At 51.9% G+C, this 13,610-nt stretch overlaps 1 protein-coding gene across 1 annotated transcript in view; it reads right to left on the bottom strand.

Moving 5' to 3' along the window:
- Positions 1-8,009: 8,009 nt before the first annotated feature.
- LOC140419801 (uncharacterized) overlaps positions 8,010-13,610 on the bottom strand; it is a 6,099-nt gene continuing 498 nt past the window's right edge. Inside the window, exon 2 of the mRNA XM_072503809.1 lies at positions 8,010-13,301. Within this exon, the coding sequence (XP_072359910.1) occupies positions 12,424-13,239 (816 nt within the window). The 5' untranslated portion in view covers positions 13,240-13,301 and the 3' untranslated portion in view covers positions 8,010-12,423. The remainder of the gene's footprint in view (positions 13,302-13,610) is intronic.

Raw genomic sequence — 13,610 nt, 5'->3', positions numbered from 1 at the left:
GGATGACCTTGGCAAGATGTTCATCTTCATCGATGACGTGTTGAAGGCTGTGAAGAAGATGTCGTAGTTTCTCCGCTCCGGGAAAGTACTGGACGACGAAGGGTATTCTGTCGGTTGTGTCCCGTGTTTGTCTTCTGAGGAGGTCGGTGCGGTTTTTTGCTGTGGCGTGTTGGAACTGTCGATCGATGAGTCGAGCGCCATATCCCGTTCGTGCAAGGGCATCTTTCAACGTCTGTAGATGTCTGTTACTCTCCTCCTCGTCTGAGCAGATCCTGTGTATACGGAGAGCTTGCCCATAGGGGATGGCTTCTTTAATGTGTTTAGGGTGGAAGCTGGAGAAGTGGAGCATCGTGATGTTATCCGTGGGTTTTCGGTAAAGCGAAGTGCTGAGGTGACCGTCCTTGATGGAGACGAGTGTGTCCAAGAATGCAACTGATTTTGGAGAGTAGTCCATGGTGAGTCTGATGGTTGGATGGAACTTATTGATGTCATCCTGTAGTCGTTTCAGTGATTCTTCGCCGTGGGTCCAAAGGAAAAAAAAATGTCATCGATGTATCTGGTGTATAACGTCAGTTGAAGGTCCTGTGCGGTGAGTAGGTCTTGTTCAAACTTGTGCATGACGATGTTGGCGTTTTGGGGTGCGAATTTGGTCCCTATGGCTGTTCCGTGCGTCTGGATGAAGACTCGGCCAATGTTGTCTACCTCATACGCTGCAGGAAAGGATGTCCCGAAGCGTGGTACATTGGCGAGACCATGCAGACGTTGCGACAACGAATGAACGGACATCGCGCAACAATCACCAGGCAGGAATGTCCCCTTCCAGTCGGGGAACACTTCAGCAGTCAAGGGCATTCAGCCTCTGATCTCCGGGTAAGCGTTCTCCAAGGCAGCCTTCAGGACTCGCGACAACGCAGAATCGGCGAGCAGAACTTATAGCCAAGTTTCGCACACATGAGTGCGGCCTCAACCGGGACCTGGGATTCATGTCGCATTACATTCATCCCCCACCATCTGGCCTGCGAAATCCTACCAACTGTCCTGGCTTGACACAAATCACACCTCTTTAACCTGGGGTTACCCCATCTCTGGATCTGTAAAGATTTAATCACCTGCTAATGCTCGCATTCCAAGCATTGTCTTGCATCTTTGAATTTGTCTATATATGTGTTTCTGGAACATACCTCTTCATTCACCTGAGGAAGGAGCAGTGCTCCGAAAGCTAGTGTTTGAAACAAACCTGTTGGACTTTAACCTGGTGTTGTAAGACTTCTTATGTTTTCATTTATGTCAACGACATAGATGATTATGGGGGGTGGGGGGGAGAATCAGTTTGTGGATGACACAAAGATTGGCCAGGTTGTTATCAGTGAGGTTGAGTGTCTTGGGTTACAGGGAGATATTCACGGGATGATCAAATGGACAGAAAGAATTTAATCCTGAAAAGTGAGGTGATATTCTTTGAGAGGAGTAATTTGACAAGGAAGTATTCAATGAATTTAAAAATTCAATGAATTTAGAGTACCCAATTCATTTTTTCTAATTAAGGGGCAATTTAGTTTGCCCAATCCACCTACCCTGCACATCTTTGGGTTGTGGGGGCGAAACCCACGCAGACACGGGGAGAATGTGCAAACTCCACACGGACAGTGACCCAGAGCCGGGATCGAACCTGGGACCTCAGCGCCGTGAGGCAGCAGTGCTGTTTTAAAATAAATTTAGAGTACCCAATTCATTTTTTCCAATTAAGGGGCAATTTAGCGAGGCCAATCTACCTACTCTGCACAGCTTTGGGTTGTGGGGGCGAAACCCACGCAAACACGGAGAGAATGTGCAAACTCCACACGGACAGTGACCCAGAGCCGGGATCGAACCTGGGACCTCGGCGCCGTGAGGCAGCAGTGCTAACCCACTGCACCACCGTGCTGCCCCCAGGAAAGTATTCAATGAATGGCCCGACACTGGGAAGTTCCAAGGAATAAAGGGACCATGGTGTTTGTCCATAGATCGCTGAAGACAGAAGGGCACGTTAATAAGGTGGTAAAAAGGGCATATGGGACACTTGCCTTTATCAATCGAGGCAGAGATTACAAACAGAGGGAATCATGTTGGAGTTGTATAGAACTTTGGTGAGGCCACAGCTGGAGTACTGTGTGCAATTCTGGTCGCCACATTATAGGAAGGATGTGATTGCACTGGACAGGGTGCAGAGGTGTTTCACCAGGATGTTGCCTGGGATGGAACATTACAATTATGAAGAGAGGTTGGATAGGCTTGGATTGTTTTCGCTGGAGCAGAGACGACAGAGGGGTGACCTGATCGAGGTGTCCAAGATTACGAGGGGCATAAACAGGGTGGATAGGGAACAGTTGTTCCCCTTAGTTGAAGGATCAGTTACCAGGGGACACAAGTTCAAGGTGAGGGGTAGGTTTAGGGGGATTTGAGGAAAAACTTTAAAAAATATATATATATTTATTAAAGTTTTTTAACACAATTTTTCTCCCTTACAAACAATAACCCCCCCCCACCCCTCGTAACAAAAAAAACGAGAAATCGCGCAGAGCAAGATATATACATGGCAAAATGACATATTTACACAGCTTTGTACACTGGCCCTCACCCGTACATGCCAGTTTCCCCAACCCTTCATGTTATCTCTTGCTCATCCACCCTCCCAGGCAGTCCCCCCCACTCCCAGGACGTCCCCTCCACCCGCCCCCCCAAGGTTGCTGCTGCTGCTGACCGACCTTCCTCTAACGCTCCGCGAGATAGTCTAGGAACGGTTGCCACCGCCTGTAGAACCCCTGCGCAGACCCTCTCAAGGCGAACTTAATCCTCTCCAACTTTATGAACCCAGCCATATCATTTATCCAGGCCTCCAGGCTGGGGGGCTTCGCCTCCTTCCACATTAGCAAGATCCTTCGCCGGGCTACTAGGGACGCAAAGGCCAGAATGCCGGCCTCTTTCGCCTCCTGCGCTCCCGGTTTGTCCACTACTCCAAATATTGCTAGCCCCCAGCTTGGCTTGACCCGGACTTTCACCACCTGAGATATTGCTCCCGCCACTCCTCTCCAGAACCCCTCCAGTGCCGGGCATGACCAAAACCTGTGGACATGGTTCGCTGGGCTCCCTGAGCATCTTCCACATCTGTCCTCTACCCCAAAGAACCTACTCAACCTCGTCCCCGTCAAGTGCGCTCTGTGGACCACCTTAAATTGTATCAGGCTGAGCCTGGCACACGAGGAGGAGTTAACCCTACCTAGGGCATCAGCCCACAGACCTTCCTCAATCTCCTCCTCCCATTTACCCTTCAACTCTTCTACCAGCGCTTCCCCATCTTCTTTCAACTCCTGGTGTATTTCCGACACCTTGCCCTCCCCGACCCATACACCCGAGATCACCCTATCTTGAACTTCTTGTGCCGGGAGCAACGGGAATTCCCTCACCTGTCGCCTCACAAAAGCCCTCACCTGCATATATCTAAAGGCATTTCCCAGGGGGTGGAAAAACTTTTTTACCCAGAGGATGGCGACGGTCTGGAATGCACTACCTGGGAGGGTGGTAGAGGCAGGATGCCTCACAGCCGTTAAAAAGTATCTGGATGAGCATTTGGCATGTCATAACATTTAAGGCTATGGGCCAAGAGCTGCCAAATGGGAGTAGAGTGCAAACCGGATTGGGCAAAGGGCTTCTTCTGCACTATTATTCTGTGATTCTGAAGTCCGGATGGTGAGTGGCTTGAAGGACAGCTTGCAGGTGATGGGTGTTCCCCATGTTGTTTGCTGCCCATGTCCTGCTAGATGGTAGCAGATTTGTAAGGTGCTGCCTAAAGGGCCTTATGAGTTCCTTCAGTGCACCTTCTATAGATGGTACGCACACATGCACTGCTACCAGTGTGTCGGGGGTGAATGGGGTGCCGATCAAGCGGTGCTTCTTTTCCCTGGATGGTGTCGAGCTTCTTCAGTGTTGTTGGAGCCGCATTCATCCAGGCAAGCGGAGAGTATTCCATCTCACTCCTGTAATGTAGATTGTGGACAGGCTTTCAGGAGTCAGGAGGTGAGCTACTCGCCGCAGGATTCCTAGCCTCTTACCTGCTCTTGTCGCCACAATTTATAGGCTAGTCCAGTTGTTTCTGGTCAATAGTAACCCCCAGGATGTTGATGTGGGGATTCAGTGATGGTAATGCCATTGAATGTCAAGGGGAGGTGGTTGATTCTCTCGTTTTTGGAGACGGCTATTGTCTGGAACTTATGTGGCACAAATGTAGCTTGCCACTTGTTAGCCCAAGTGTGGATATTGTCCAGGGTCTTGCTGCATTTGGACATGAACTGCTTCATTCTGAGGAGTTGTGAATGGTGCTGAATATTGTGTAATCAATAGCGAACATCCCCACATCTGTCCTTATGTTACCGGGCAGCACGGTAGCATTGTGGATAGCACAATTGCTTCACAGCTCCAGGGTCCCAGGTTCGATTCCGGCTTGGGTCACTGTCTGTGCGGAGTCTGCACATCCTTCCCGTGTGTGCGTGGGTTTCCTCCGGGTGCTCCGGTTTCCTCCCACAGTCCAAAGATGTGCAGGTTAGGTGGATTGGCTAAGATAAATTGCCCTTAGTGTCCAAAATTGCCCTTAGTGTTGGGTGGGGTTGCTAGGTTATGGGGATAGGGTGGAGGTGTTGACCTTGGGTAGGGTGCTCTTTCCAAGAGCCGGTGCAGACTTGATGGGCCGAATGGCCTCCTTCTGCACTGTAAATTCTATGTTGGAAGGGAGGTCATTCATGAAGCAGCTGAAGATGGCTGGACCTAGGACACTACCCTGAGGAATTCCAGCAGTGAAGTCCCAGGATTGAGGTGACTGACCTCTAACAACCACAACCATCTTCCTTTGTGCTCAGTATGTGTTTTCGCCCTGATTCCCATTGACCCCAGATTAGCTAGGGGCCCTCGATGCCACACTCGGTCAAATGCTGCCTTGATGTCAAGGGCAGTCACTCTCACCTCACAAAGTAAATTGTTTTATGTTTATATATATGTATAAAAAAACGATACATGCAAGATCAAGAGTTTTATATGTATATGTAATTAATAAATAATACATAAAGTGTCAGTAGATAAACCTTTAATGACGACGATGGGACCTCCAATGTCTCTGCTGTGTGGGGACTCCAGCTCGCTTCCTGTGTCCTGCAGCAAATTCCTCCAGTCACTCCAACTCAGGGTAGCCGAGGTGTAGGAGCAGCTGGAGGCAATGAGGGGCATAGGAGTTGGAATAGGCCATTTGAGACCTCTCTGCCGTCCCACGAGATCACACTGGTCCATCCTTTCTGTGGGGGGAGCGGGGCACATTTCAAGCTTTTGCTCACTCAAGGGGCTGATGGATCAAATTCCGGTAAAATAAGGTTTCGTACAACATTAAACATGAATTTTTAAAATGTCAATGCCGAAGCAATACTCTTTTTCTTTTTAAAAAGAGAAATTAATAAAAATGCCCATTTAAATGCGTCCCAAGCAACAGAGTTCACCAATAAAACTTTTGTTTTTTTGGTGGCCTTTTCACTTAAGGGGCAGTGAAAAACTCGACCCGAGGGGGGGGGGGGGTGGGGACCAGGCCACAGTGAAGGGATTGGGTTTAACAAACGCTAATCTTGCAAAGTGCCTTTGGTGGTGCAAGTTCCGTGCTGCCCTTGGCAGAATTCATGTCGGTGTCAGAAGCAGGTTACCAGTCAGCCCTCCTCTCCTGACCTGCATTGTCGGGCAGCACGTAGCACTGTTGCTTCACAGCGCCAGGGTCCCAGGTTCGATTCCCGGCTTGGGTCACTGTCTGTGCGGAGTCTGCACATCCTCCCCGTGTCTGCGTGGGTTCCCCCCGGCTGCTCCGGTTTCCTCCCACAGTCCAAAGATGTGCAGGTTCGGTGGATTGGCCATGCTAAATTGCCCTTAGTGTCAAAAAAAGGTGGATGGGGATACTGGGATAAGGTGGAGGTGTGGGCTTGGGGAGGGTGCTCTTTCCAAGGGCCGGTGCAGACTCAATAGCCTCCTTCTGCACTGTAAATTCAATGATTCTATGATTGTCGATAGGATTTTGGGATGGGAGGACAAGGAAGGACTGGCTTGTGTTTATGGATCACTCCATGTCTTTGGGGGGGGTTCTCGCGTTCTCTCACACATAGACTCTCTCTCTCCCTCTCACACATCGGCTCATACGAACAAGGGGCAGGATTTGCCCACTTAGCTCATCGGGCCTGCTGCGCCCTAATAAGACCAAGGCTGATCCGACAGTAACCTCAAATTTGCATCCAGCCGAACCTCCCCCCCCCCCCCCCCCCCCACCTGATAACCTATCACCCCTTTGCTTACCAAGAATCTATCCATCTCTGCCTTAAATGTATTCCAACACTGGTGCAGACCCATAAGACATAGGAGCAGAATTAGGCCACTCGGCCCATCGAGTCTGCTCCGCCATTCAATCATGGCTGATATTTTTCTCATCCCCATTCTCCTGCCTTCCCCCATAACCCCTGATCCCCTTATTAATCAAGAACCTATCTATCTCTGTCTTAAAGACACTCAGTGATTTGGCCTCCACATCCTTCTGCGGCAAAGAGTTCCACAGATTCACCACCCTCTGGCTGAAGAAATTCCTCCTCATCTCTGTTTTAAAGGATCGGCCCTTTAGTCTGAGATTGTGTCCTCTGGTTCTAGTTTTTCCTACAAGTTGAAACATTTTCTCCACATCCACTCTATCCAGGCCACGCAGTACCCTGTAAGTTTCAATAAGATCCCCCCCCCCAACCTTCTAAACTCCAACGAGTACAGACCCAGAGTCCTCAACCGTTCCTCATACAACAAGCTCTTCATTCCCGGGATCATTCTTGTGAACCTCCTCTGGACCCTTTCCAAGGCCAGCACATCCTTCCTCAGATACGGGCCCTAAACTGCTCCCAGTACTCCAAATGGGGTCTGACCAGAGCCTTACACAGCCTCAGAATTACATCCCTGGTCTTGTATTCTAGACCTCTTGACACGAATGTTAACATTGCATTTGCCTTCCTAGCTGCTGACTGAACCTGCACGTTAAACTTACGAGAATCGTGAACAAGGACTCCCAAGTCCCTTTGTGCTTCTGATTTCCTAAGCATCTTCCCATTTAGGAAAAAGTCTATGCCTCCATTTCTCCTTCCGAAGTGCATAACCTCACACTTTTCCAAATGGCCTCCTTCTGCACTGTGGGATTCTATGGATCTAGTCTATGTATTCTGAAATATCCCCTTAAATGCCTGCCACAGCATCTCTATTGACCTATCTTTTAATCTAATTTGCCAATTCACTTTAGCCAGCTCTGCTTTCATGGCCTCATAATTGCCCTTATTTAAGTTTAAAAATAGAGTCTCAGACCCACTCCTCTCTCCCTCAAACTGAATGTAAAACTCATTTTGCACGAGAGGGATTCTGTGATTCATCCAAACAAATTTCACACCCGTTGGACAATTGCAAGGACTGAGGCTTGTGCACGGTGTGCCTTCGGGAATCCCCTTAACTGCCTTATTCAGAGTCACGCCCTCCAGGAATAAAGTGCTGAGGTAACTCCACCACCCCCGCCCTGATGTGCCGCAGTGAATGCAGCTCAGCATCAAGCTCACTAACACTGGAGCCGGAAACACTGAGGGCACACGTGTTTGCCCTGGGACATCCCTTGCAACTGCACCTCGTCGCCAACCCTGCTATCTCCAAAACTTATTAATTAATTAATAATTGCTAATTCATTAATATATAATTAGTAAAGCCCACACCTCCCAGTAGGTTTTGGTACTACCAATAAACTTTACAATGCTGATAAAATGCAGTTCCTAATAGGACCAGTTACTGATTTGCCTGCTCCTGCACTCACGTGGAAGTCAAATACTGGAGACCGAAAAGAGTAGAGGAAAAAAGTACATCCTCCCCCCAGCCCCCACTCAGCACACTGTACTTCTTGCAGTAAGGCTGAAGCACCTCTTCCACCCCCCCACCCCCCGCCCACCGAATTCCCACTTTGAACCGAATCTGAAAAGTAGACCATGCGCCTCTTACTGACTCACTCTCACGTACTCCCGATGAGGTTTGGGCATTCCATCACGAGGAATCGATCAGGGGTTGGTGGCCAGGGCCTCTTCTCATTTGGCAGGCCCACCTAATTTCAGCACTCCTGGACCTACCTCCCTCCAGCCAGCTGCCCCCCCTCCCTCCCAGGGCCTACCCGACCTCCAGCCGCTCCTTGGGCCTACCCGACCTCCAGCTGCTCCCTGGGCCTACCCAACCTCCAGCCTCTCCCTGGGCCTACCCGCCCTCCAGCCACTCCCCGGGTCTACCCGCCATCCAGCCGCTCCTGGGTCTACCCTCCCACCAGCTGCTGCCCGGGGCCTACCCCCCCACCAGCCGCTCCCGGGCCTACCCGCTCCCCGGGCATACCCTCCCTCCAGTCGCCTCCCGGGCTATTCTGCCCTCCAGCCGCTCCCCTGGCCTATCCGACCTCCAGCCTCTCCCCGGGCCTACCCGCCCTCCAGCTGCTCCTCTGGCCTATCCTACCTCCAGCTTTTCCCCAGGCCTACACATGGCATCCGCGGCTTTGCTCCAGTGCTCCTTCAGAGGCCAGAACCTGCGCAGTAAGGTTGCGCTCTGAAAACAAAGGAGCAGCTAATCACCTTCTCAGTACTCACTGTTCATCCAATTAAGAGGCTGATTCAGTCCTGAATTTCGTCAGTGAGCTTATCAGCCATAAGTGGGGGAGGGAATCAGTTTCTGATTGCACAAGCAGATCCCTGCATATCATTCGCTCAAGTTAGCCGTTATTTGAAGAGACTTCAGCGACCAGGTTGAGGCCCCTGGGCTGGAGTTGGACTAGCTTGCCCTAGGTCATGGCTGTTCTTCTACCTCCACAACAATTTCCCCATATCCCTTCATATCATTAATATCTCGAAATCTATCTATCTTTGCCTCGTATCTGCAGTCCAAAGATGTGCAGGTTTGGTGAATTGGCCATGATAAGTTATCCCTTAGTGTCCAAAGGTTAGGTGGGGTTACAGGGATAGGGTGGGGGGAGTGGGCCTAGGCAGGGGGCCCTTGGATTGGTGCAGACTCGACAGGCCGAATGGCCTCCTTCTGCGCTGTGGGGGATTCTCCGATGATTCTAACCGAGGTTCTAAACAACTGCAGCAAGACATCTTGCACTCAAAGCACCTTGCGGTTTAGGCCAAGGTACCATTTGCCTTCCGAACCGCTTGCCTCGCCTTGATGTCAGCTTTCACTGGCTCATGAACAAGGACGCTCGTGGTTCCTTTGGACCTCGACACTTGCCAGTCACGCACCATTCACAAAATACTCTGCGTCTCCATTCCTCCCACCCAAAAATGGATAACCTCATACTTACGCACATCATATTCCAAATGCCGGGCTCCTGCACCCCACTCACAGGACGGGAGGCTAAGGGATTTCTGAAGCACAAGATCCAGAGGTTGGGGGGGGGGTGGGAAACATCCCACCCCACCCCAACTCCTACAGGGGAAGGGGAGATCGCAGGTATAGTAAACAGGAGGCCAGGGTATGCGGTGGTAGGCAGGGCAGAGATCCTCGGGGAGGGGGGGGGGGGGCAATGAGGCACTCACAAAACTGTTTACAGTGTGGGTAAGGGTGAGGACATCTCAGGCGGTGGTGGTGGGTTGTGTGTTGGGGGGGGGGGCGGAGAGCAAGGGGTTGTTTTTACAATGTGTTTCGGGCACTGTGACTGCCCGGGGTAAAGGATTTAAAACAGGAAGTGTAGCAATTGTCAAAGGAACGGGTTGTACCTCGGGGGTTGAGCTGAGCTGGACCCGAGGTCCTCGCGGGAAAGCCACGGGGGCGGGTTTGAGTTAATTTCGCCGGGTGACAGCGAAACTTATTGCTCCTTCCACTGGGGCCGCTTAAAGAAACATCTCCCCACGTTTTCAGTTTCGTTTCCAATAGTTGTTACACCGACGCCCGGTTTTACTAACGGAAGACGGAAGTGAGCACGACACGTCCCTCGATATGAAGGTCCCGATTAAGAAGGACAGAGCTCCCTCCCCACTCTCTGTTTCATTAAGTTACAGAAGGTGGACAGACTCCCACGGGTGCCATTAGGCGGGGTCGTTCGTTCAACTTGGGTTTGTCTGCTTCACCTCTTTGCTCCAGGCACAGTTCCCACGTGTTCGTTTCTCAGCTGCGGCCCGGGTCAGCTTTATCCCCTCCCCCCCCTCTTCTCGGGCGGTGGCTCCGGATGGGGCGCGACTTCACTTCCACTCCAGCTCGATGTTCGACGGTAAGATGAGTCTGCCACCCGATCTGTTCTGCCACCGGGGGGGGGGGGGGGGGGGGTCCGGGGGCAGGCAGCGCCTGGGGGTGCAGGCGGTGCCTGATGGTTGAGGCGGACAGGGGTTGCTCGGAGGTTTGTGAGTTCCCTCCGACGGGTGGGCTTCAGCTCTGCACATCATGGGCAAAGTCTTTCCGTGCGTCGGCTACTCTCCTGTGTCATCCTCTTCCATTTTGGCCGATCACAAGCCTTGAGGGGAGGGGTGGCATGGTGAGTGGTCTCTCATGAGTCGACCGTACCTTTGACCTCTTCAGGGATGCTCCGGGGACTTTCCTAATGCGTCTCCGCTGTCCTCCTGAGAGTCTCCTGCCGAGACCGAGATTTGAATAGATCTGTTGCTTTGGGAATCGTTTTTTCTCTCTATCTTTATCCTTTCACGCCAGCCTTTGTTGCCCATCCCTAGTTGCCCCTTGATCGGAGTGTCTCGCTCGGCCGTTTCAGAGGGGCGGTTAAGAGTGATCGGGCAGCACGGTAGCACAGTGGTTAGCACAATTGCTTCACAGCTCCAGGGTCGATTCCTAGCTTGGGTCACTGTCTGTGCGGAGTCTGCACGTCCTCCCCGTGTGTGCGTGGGTTTCCTCCGGGTGCTCCGGTTTCCTCCCACAGTCCAAAGATGTGCAGGTTCGGTGGATTGGCCGCGATAAATTGCCCTTAGTGTCCAAAATTGCCTTTAGTGTTGGGTGGGGTTACTGGGTTCTGGGGATAGGGTGGAGGTGTTGACCTTGGGTAGGGTGCTCTTTCCAACAGCCGGTGCAGACTCGATGGGCCGAATGGCCTCCTTCTGCACTGTAAATTCTATGATAATCTATGAGAGCCAAGATACATTGCTGTGTGGGTCTGGGGTCAACTGCAGGCCAGCAGATTTCCCTTCCCCTAAAGGAAGGACTTCAGCGAACTGCTTTTCAAAACGATAATCGGAAATGTTTTCGTGGCCATCATTAGACTTGCAATTCCAGATTTGTTTATGGAGTTGTAATTCCACCATCTGCCGTGGTGGGATTTCAACGTGGGCCCCCAGAGTGTTACCCTGGGGTCTCTCCGGAATACTAGTCCAGCGACAATAACACTACGCCACCACCTCCCCTGGTGTCGGGCAGACAGACGGCATGTCCCAGCCAGTGGAGCCGGCTTTTTAGTGCTTCGCGCCTGAATGCTGGGGCTGGCTGGGTAGAGGACGCTGCTGTTGGGGCACCCTTTCTCTTGCAACAGCACCAGTGGTGGTACTTCTCTGGTGCTTTGAGGTGCCTGCTGTAGATCGCCCAAGTCTCCAAAGCAGATCAGAGTGCAAGGAGCTTCTACTCGTATTGAGATCCCGTCCTCAAACGATTCTTTTCCACGGTCGACCGAAGGCTGAGCTGGCACAGTGGAGGCCGTGATGAATTTCATCACTCGCTGCCCACCCTTGCCAGTAAGGAAGTGGTCCATGCTTTTCAGGATCTCGCCGTCGGTCTTAGCGGGCGGAGGGAGGTGTTGCGCTGCGGGAATTGGTTGGAAGGGCGCACTCATTTTCTGTGTGCCAATTGAAAGGCCCCGTTTTCTGATCCGCCTTGGGAGAGGGAAGCGACAAAATGAGCCGAAGCAGTTTCTGCGTGCCCGTGCATGTATACACACACATACAGACTTGTGTGGTCAACGCCACTGCATCGGTGTCTGCAATGTCACGGTCATCTCACATTTCATAAAGTTCCTTTCCACGCATGTGTGAGAAACACCTGAAGGTGTTTTAGGAGCGATGACCCTGAACGACACCAAGGGATTATGAAGATGCAGATCCATGGATTCAGTCTCAGGCAGATATGAAAGATTCCACGGCCACCATTTTGAAGGAGAGCGGGGAGTTGTGCCCCAGCGAGGCCGATCTTTCACCCTCGGCCAGTCTCACTAAAAACAGATCATCTCTGTTCACGATTACATCGCTGTTTGTGGAGGCTGACTGCACAGAGAGACGTCCCAGGGTTGAGAAAGGTGCTATATAAATACAAATTCAGTCAACTCCAGCCCTGTTACTGTGGTTAGCAGCAGTAACCCCAATCATATTAACAGCAGCAATAACTACAGCGTCGTAATCATGTGTGACCACACTGGTGTTTCACCAGACTGGATGATTGAGGGAACCCCTTCCCACACTCAGAGCAGGTGAATGGTCGCATCCCCGCGTGCACTCGCTCGTGTCTCAGCAGGGTCGAAGACTGGGCGAAGCCCTTCCCACACTGGGAGCAGGTGAATGGCCTCTCCCCAGTGTGAACCCGCTGGTGCCTCAGCAGGTTGGAGGCTTCGGTGAATCTCTTCTCGCACACAAAACAGGTGAACGGTCTCTCCCCGTTGTGAGTTCGCTGGTGCCTCAGCAGGTGAGAGATCTGCGTGAATCTCTCCCCGCACTTGAGGCAGGTGAACGGCCTCTCCCCGGTGTGGGCCCGCTGGTGTTTCAGCAGGTCGGACGAATCCGAGAATCCCTTCCCACACACGGAGCAGGTGAACGGTCGCTCCCCGGTGTGAACTTTGTGGTGTCTCAGCAGGTGGGAGAATCGGGTGAATCCCTTCCCGCACATGGAACAGATGAACGGCCTCTCTCCGCTGTGAACCTGCTGGTGTGACAGCAGGTTTGACGATCGGACAAATCCCTTCCCACACACGGGGCAGGTGAATGGCCTCTCCCCGGTGTGACTGCGTCGATGCGTTTCCAGCTCGGAGGGGTAACTGAACTCCTTACCGCAGTCCCCACATTTACATGGCCGCTCCCGGTTTTGGTCGCACTTGTGCCTCCCCAGGTCGTACAATCGGTTGAACCCACGTCCACACACAGAACACGTGTACGGTTTGTCTGCAACGGGAATGCTGCTCTCCCCTTCTATATTGCCGATGATCTCCACGTTCTGCTGCATCGTGTGGCTCGGTCAGTTTGACGCGATGTTGGACACGAGCTTCCCATGGGCAAACCCTCTGCCTGTAAAACAAGTTTGTCAGTAATTAAAAATTCCAAGGAGGGGTTTTAAGGGTGGCACAATGGTTAGCACTGCTGCCTAATGGCACAAGGGACCCGGGTTCGATTCAGGCCTTGGGTTACCGCACGTTCTCCCTGTGTCTGCGCGGGTTTCCTCTGGGTGCTCGAGTTTCCTCCCACAATCCAAAGATGTGCAGGTTAGGTGGAGGTGGATTGCCCATGCTAAATTACCCTTTAAGTGTCCAAAGATGGGCAGGTGAGGTGGGGTTACAGAGATAGGGTAGTGGAGTGGGCCTGGGTGGGGTGCTCTAT

Source organism: Scyliorhinus torazame, chromosome 5, assembly GCF_047496885.1.
Source record: "Scyliorhinus torazame isolate Kashiwa2021f chromosome 5, sScyTor2.1, whole genome shotgun sequence".
NCBI classification, from domain to species: Eukaryota; Metazoa; Chordata; class Chondrichthyes; order Carcharhiniformes; family Scyliorhinidae; genus Scyliorhinus; species Scyliorhinus torazame.
This window is presented reverse-complemented; position numbering and strand designations above follow the sequence as displayed.